Source organism: Rhinolophus ferrumequinum, chromosome 11, assembly GCF_004115265.2.
Source record: "Rhinolophus ferrumequinum isolate MPI-CBG mRhiFer1 chromosome 11, mRhiFer1_v1.p, whole genome shotgun sequence".
In the NCBI taxonomy this organism is placed as follows: Eukaryota; Metazoa; Chordata; class Mammalia; order Chiroptera; family Rhinolophidae; genus Rhinolophus; species Rhinolophus ferrumequinum.
The window spans coordinates 70,981,145-70,988,598 of NC_046294.1; the positions used below are offsets into that span (position 1 = coordinate 70,981,145).

Consider the following 7,454-nt stretch of genomic DNA (forward strand, 5'->3'; position numbering starts at 1 on the left):
CACGCTCTCTCGGCCACTCGGGGGAGCGGGAGCCGGGCGCTGGGGACACGGAGCTGGTGGCGGCAAGCGGGCTGGACAGCTACCGCCGCCACGCGCAGGGCGCGCCCCGCGGGAGCGCTCACCTTAGGTAATTGAGATAGGGCGGGTAGACCTGCGGCAGGCCCTCCTTGAGCACCGCGGCTTGGTAACTGAGCTGCGGGAGCCCGTTAAGGCTGAGCGGAGGGTACAGCGCAGGGGCTGCCCCTGCTGCGGAGGCCGAGGCCGCGCTGGAGGGCAGGCCGTCCCGCGGCAGCAGGCAGGAGCCCGCGCCCGGCGCCTTGCAGGGCGGTGGCGCAAACGGGCCCTGCTGGGGCGGCGCGCCCTCGGCTTTGTACAGGATGCACTCCAAGTTCGACCCCGACGAGGACGCGGATGAGACAGAGGAACTGGTGGGTGCCGCCGCTACCGCCGCTTCCCCGGGTCTGGACGAAGGCGCTCTCGGAGGCAGCGGCGGCTGCGCCAGCTGGAAATCTGGGAAGACAGCGGGGTTGGCACCCGTCACCAGGTACGGTCTCGGGGAGCGCGCGGTGGCCTCGGCTCCTTCCTCCTCCTCCTTGATCTTCAGGGCGGGCGGCTGAAAGTCACCATAGAGCGGGAACGCGTCGTCCTTGGGCTCCGCGTCCGGCGGGTACGAGCAGTCGGGGAATTCGCCGGCTGTGACCGGAGTGGCCAAAGCCGAGGGCGAGCCCCGCAGCGGGGCAAAGGCGCTGACAGCCGTGGCCCCACCGTCATAGTTCTCCCCCTCCAGCAGCTGCCGGGTGCGGGTGGCCAGGAAAGGCGTGTTGAGTGGCAGAATGGGCACGTGGATAAAATCCATCACCATGGTGGCCAGCGGGGAGCGCCCCGGCGCCGCTGGCGTGTCCTGCTCCGCTAGGGCGACCCTGGGCGCGGAAAAGCGGGAATCTTCCTTGGGGACCAGGGTGACGCCTCCTTCGGCCGCCCCAGGATCGGTGGCCGCGGCTCCTCCTTCGGCCGCTGGGACTCCCAGAGGCCCGGGTTTGCCCTTCAGAAGCGGACCCACCGAGCTCTCGGACTCGGAGCCATCCTCCTCCACTACAGCGGGCTGCGGAGACGGCTTCACTGCGGCCCCCGGCCAGTGATGGCTCCCAGAGGTCGAGGGCAGCAGCTGCCGGGACGGTGACAGGCCTCTGGGCAGCACTTTATAGGCAGCTGCCGCCCCGGAGCTGTCACCAGCCTTGCCCTCTGGCCGGCTCATGAGCGAGGGCAACACGCCCTGGGTGCCTGGGGCAGCCCGGGGCTCTTCAGGAAGCTCGGGGCCAAACAGACACCAAGGGCTGTTGGCCTCGTAGGCGGGAGGGCTGGCCTGGCTCTGCCCGGGACCTGAGGGCGCCAGTAGCGTGTCCAAGACACTGTCCAGCAGCCCGCTGTCCTTTTCTGGGGGTCTAGAGCTGCCACCTCCTGCACCCCCTGTGGCTTCAACTCTGGGATACACCCCCTCCACGTTTGACAGCGCTTGCTGGTCCTGCGTCTTCCCGTCCGAGTCCTGTTCCTGGCAGGGCAGAGGGAAGAGCAGCCTGTCCAGGGAGATGGGTACCGCCGAGACTACGGGCGAGGCGTCCGAGGTCTGGCTCGCCTGGAGGGAGCCAGAGTCCCGGCGTCCGAGCAGAGGAGATCCGACCTGGGTGGGGGAGGGCCCACCGCCCGCCACGTGGGGAGCCCGGGAAGCCTTTGCCTTCAGCTCTGTCATGACGACCTGACTCCACTTTTCTCCTCCCCTGTCTCTAGGGAGGAGGGATCGGGGAGAAGGAGGGGGTGTCGGGGATGTAGGAGCAGCGGGAGGAGAAAATAGGTATTGAATTTGGCCGGACCGGGAGGGGTTGGAGGTGGAGGGATCCCACCTCCTGGGTCAGAAAGGGGCGGCGCTGGTCAGCTACTGCCTTTGCCCTCCATCTGGTAGGCAGCGGAGGGGTGTCAGTTGTTTCGTCCCTGAGACAGGTGCGGAGAGCAGGAGATGGTAGTTGTATGGATTTCGTGTCCTAACTGGGAGAGTTCTCCGAGTTCAGTCTGAGGACGGGAGACGCACAGTACTCACAAATCTGGCACTCAAGTGGCGGCGGCTTCGAAAGCAATTACACGCGGCTCTATCTCCCGACTTTTTCTCCGGCTTCAAACACGTGCATGCTGTGTAACTCTCAATCCCTGACTGCGTTCCACTTCCCTTCTCACTAAAACCCTGGGGCTACTTGTACCACTCAGTACAGCCCAATTCTCAGAAGAGTAGTGTTCCTACCGGCTCCCTATAGCTGGCGACTGTGCTCTCCGCAGCTCCCACTTTTTCTGGGCAGTCCGAGAAACGCCTGTGGTTGCAGATTCCTCTCAAATGCCAAGTGAAACTAGTTCTCATTGAGAACGCTGCTCACACACCAGGTCCTCGCACAGTAACATATTACAAGGTTTCACTCGAGTAGTGACAGCTGTACACTGGCTCCACAGCTTTCTAATAACGCCTCTTCCCCATCTGGAGGCCCCGCCCAAAGTCCCTCCCTATTACGGATCTGATCTGAAATTCTGGAGTTGGTATTCCCAACTGCTAATCTGAATCCACTCTGAAAAGCAGGTCGTGTGGGATGGAACTTCATAAGCAGATTAGATTTTGTTATTACCAATTAAGAATTATGGCCAATATAACTGGAAAAAATGAATGGATTCTATCAGAAGCTGAATTTTTAAGATTTCAGTTTTGTAAAGGTTTAACACAGAGGAGGATTTTTGGCTATATTATCTTTGAGAATAAATGTATGAAGGTTGATCCTAAATAATATAAAAGAGACTGTCTTATGACTTCCATAAAGTGACTACTTTTCAAATTTCTCTTACCACATCCAACATGTTCTGCTACTCTTGAACAGTCCTCAGTGTGTCTGGAAGTGGAAAATAGTTGATAACACCTCTCTACCTGTATGGGAATTTTGGATGTCGTGTGCTCTACTTTCATTTGTCCCTAGGAATGCATTCCAATTTTTATTAAGGAGCATTTTAAGAAAAGCTTTCTTTAGCTCCAGCTTATATCCTGTGCTTGTATCATAAGTTTCTCAAGAGAGATGTTGAGCGCTATTTTCTCCGCTCAACATTTTTATTCTTAAAAATAATCCTTGCATTTATTAAGCACCTCTTACTTCATAAAGATATGGTAAAGAGGGGTAAGTATTGCAATATATTTGAGATACAGAGTCATAAAGTAACAATCTCTGTGCTGGACGCAAGATCATTGGGTATCTTGACATCATCTGAAAAATACCATGTTCAAAATGCAATTAGTCATTTGGAAAATTCCTCAAGGTCCTATGTGTGCTGATGTCTACAGGTTCTCTGGCTAGGTGTAGAGAGTATAATGGAAGACTCCAAGACTCCAGGATGGGCAAAACCTCTAGAAAGGAGCCTGGATCCCTGAATCACCTGGGGGAGGGTCAACATGCATGAGAAATAAATCTATATCATGTTACGTTGCTGGATTTTGGAATTGATTCTAACAATTAGCTTACTCTCGCTAATTTTAGGTGTTATGGGAATTAGACAGGTACAGGAAGAGTGAAACGAATTCTAAGAAGCAAATATAGTATGTTCACATGACCTCAAACAGGAAGGCATAATCTGGGAACTGCAAGTAGGTCATTATGGGTAGAGCATAATGTAAAGGTGGGAATGGAAGGGGATGAGGCTAGAAAGGTGAACTAATTTATTATTATTAATACTGTTATTGTTGCTTTCAGGCTTTCCTCTTTCCAATCTATTTTAATTTACTTAATATGCTTTGTTGCGATATAATTCACATACTATGCAGTTCATGAATTTTAAAGTGTACAATTCAATGGTTTTTAGCATATTATTAGCTGTGTAACCATCACCACTATCAATTTCAGAACATTTGCGTCTCCTCAGAAAGATACCTTATACCCATTAGCAGTCACTTCTCATTTCCCCACCCCCAAACCTCCCAGCAGCTATTAATCTACTTTCCTTCTCTGTGGATTTGCCTATTCAGGACATTTTATATAAATGAAATCATTTTATATATGGTCTTCTTTACTGGCTTTTTTCACTTAGCATAATGTTTTCAAGATTCAGCCAGGTTATAGTATATATTAGTACTTCATTCGCTTTTATTGACAAATAGCATTTCATTGTATGGATGTACCAAATTTTATTTATCAATTTATCAGTTCTACTTTTAGGCTCTTATGAATAATGTTGCTAGGAACATTCATGTACAAGGCTTTGTGCAAACATATATTTTGATTTTGCTTGGATATATATCTAGGAGTAGGATTGCTGAGTCATATGGTAACTCTAGGTTTAACCTTTTCAGGAACTGCCAAAAGTGATTGCACATTTTACATTTCTACCAGCAGTGTATGAAGGTTCCAGCTTCTCCATATTCTCAGCAATATTCTCCATATTCTTTTTTATTATAACCTTGATAGTGTATGTGAAATGATATCTTGCTGTGGTTTTGATTTTCATTTCCCTGATGCTATAGAATCTGTAGAATCTGAATAGCATTGTCAGGTAGTCTTCTAAGAGCTTTACATGTGTTAACTTATTTAATCCCTCAACAGTTCCATGAAGTACATACTATTATCTCCTTTTCATAGTTGAGAAAACTGAGGCACAGAGTTGCCCAATATTATAAAGATAGTAAGTAGAACAGCTAGATTTGGACCCAGGTAATCAAATGCCAGTTGTTTTACAAGTGTGATTTTTAAATAGAAGATGGCTTAGAATTTGGTTTTCTAGCTTGTTGTAGCTATAAAATTGGCACTATATTTCATTTTAAATGACAAACTGTCTTTGGCTTAATTTTGATTGGTTATAAAAATTCCCTCAAACCAGGCTGTCTGACTAGGTTGTTTCCATAAGACTGAAAATCTTGAAGTGGGAAAACAATACTAAAGATGCACAGCATGTCCTAAATCACCATCATGCCATGAAATTTGATACTGGGTGATTAGCATTATTGGCACAGGAATCCCCAAATACAAGAATCTTTGAGTGAAACAAAACTCATTGGTTAAATTGAGGAGTTATGGGACTGACTCCAAATATTCCTTAAGACTATTTATTTTGGGAGAAGAGAATTCAAATTTGGAAGTTTTTGTTTATATTTTGAAAAAAGCTTTGTTAAGATATAGTCATCATACAATAAGCTGCATATATTTAGAATGTACATTTTGTTGTTTTGGCATTTGTATATACCAGTGAAGCCATCACCACAAATAAGATGATAAATATACCCTTTTCCTCCAGTAGTTTCCTCACGCCACATTTTAATCCCTTCTTAATGCTTATTCCTATCCCCTCCCATCCCTGGCACTCCCCATCTAATCCTAGACAACCACTAATCTGCTTCTGTCATTATAAATTATCAGTTCATACCTGATTTATCATATGTATGAAATTATACATGCACATATTTTTAGGAGTGTCTGCTTTTTAATTCTTTTTTATTACTAGACTTTACTGTTTAGAACAGTTTTAGATATACACAGAAATTAAACAATAGCACAGAGAGTTCCCCTATATCCTCTGCATAGTTTGCCCTTTTAACATCTTATATTAGTATGGTATATTTGTTACAATTAATGAACTAATATTGATTGATATGTTATTATTAACTAATATACATAGTTTATTCATATCTTTTTTTACTAATGTCTTTTTTCCTTTCCAGGATTCCATCCAGAAAACCACATTACATTGTTGTTATATCTCCTTAGGCTCCTCTTGGCTATGACAGTTTATCAGACTTTCCTGGTTTTTGATGACCTTGACAGTCCTGGGGAGTCTGGTAAAGCATTTTGGTAGGATGCCCCACCATTGGAATTTCATGTTTTCCTCATGATTAGAAAGGGGCTATGAGTTTGGCGTAGGAAAATTACAGAAATAAAGTGCCATATTCATTGTCAAGAGTATGTGCTGTCGACATGACTTATCGCTGTTGATGTTGACCTTGACTACCTGACTGAAGTAGTATTTGTCAGGTTTCTCTACCGCACACTCTTTTTTTCCCTCTTTCTGTACTGCACTCTTTGGAAGGAAGTCATTACGAGCAGCCCACATTTAAAGGAGTGTAGTGGAGTAGGGAGTTATGCTCTTCCTCCGTTAGGGTGGAGTATCTACATAACTTATTTGGAATTCTCCTGTATGGGAGATTTACCTCTTTTACTCATTTATTCAGTCTTTTATTTATATCACTATGGACTCATGAATATTTATTTTATACTTTGGCTTATAATTCAGTGCCACTTTACTTTGTTGTTCAAGTTGTTTCAGCTTTGGGTATCAGGAGCTCTTGAGTGTGTGTGTGTGTGAGTGTACCCAATTTCTTATTTTCTTGCATTACAAGATGCTCCAGACTCATCTTGTCTATGTTCTGGCCCAGTCTAGAATCACTCATTTAATGGAAAATTATATTAGACATGAATATCTGGGTACTAAATGTGTCTACATTCATTTTTATTTCTTATAATTTTATATAATATACTGTATGCTTTTTTCATCTAGCTTCTTTCACTCAGCATAATTATTTTAAGATTCATCTATATTTATAGTATGTGTTATCATTCATTCTTTTTATTGCTGACTGGTAATCCATTGTATGGATGTACGAGAGTTGGTTTATCCATTTACCTGTTGATGAATGTTTGGGTTGTTTTCAGTATTTTGATATTACAAATAAAGCTACAATAAAAATGTGTGTACAAATTTTGTATCAACATATGTTTTACTTTCTCCTGGGTAAATACCTAGATATGAAATGGCTGGATAAATTATTAGGTGTACATTTTTTAATTACTAAACCATTTTCCAAAGTGGTTGGATCATTTTACACTGCCACCACAGTATATTTCAGTTCTAATTCTCCCATATCCTGGGCAACAATTGGTATGGTCAGTATTTTTAATTTGAACAATCCTAATAGGTATGTAGTGGTATCTCTTTGTGGTTTTAATTGCATTTCCCTAATAACTAATCATGTTGACCATCTTTTCATGTGCTTATTTGCCTTCTCTCTATCTTTTTTTTGGTGTGTCCGTTCAAATATTTTGTTTGATTTTTAAAAATTGAATTGTTATTTCCTTATTGTTGAATTTTGTGAGTTCATTATGAATTCCGATACAAGTCTATTTTGACATATGTAATCTGAAACAATTTTCTCATAGTCTATGCCTTATCATTAAGTTCTCTTAACAGTGTCCTTTGAAGGTCAAATGTTTTTAATATTGATAAAGTTTAATTTATCAATTTAAACTTTTATGAGTTGTGATTTTGGTGTCTAAATTAAAAATCTTTGCCAAACCCAACGTCACAAATATTTACTCCTGTTTTCTTCTGGTTTTATTGTTTCAAGTTTTACATTTATATATATATATATCAATGTATATAAGTTACTTTTT

At 44.3% G+C, this 7,454-nt stretch overlaps 1 protein-coding gene across 2 annotated transcripts in view; it reads right to left on the minus strand.

Annotated features, from left to right (window-relative positions):
• The window catches only part of PGR (progesterone receptor), an 85,861-nt gene extending 83,931 nt beyond the window's left edge, over positions 1-1,930 (minus strand). Inside the window, exon 1 of one of the 2 annotated variants that reach the window (XM_033120697.1) lies at positions 123-1,930. In XM_033120697.1, coding sequence (XP_032976588.1) covers positions 123-1,747 — 1,625 coding nt within the window. In that variant the 5' untranslated portion in view covers positions 1,748-1,930. The remainder of the gene's footprint in view (positions 1-122) is intronic. The other variant, XM_033120698.1, reaches the window with a different exon arrangement.
• Positions 1,931-7,454: the final 5,524 nt, after the last annotated feature.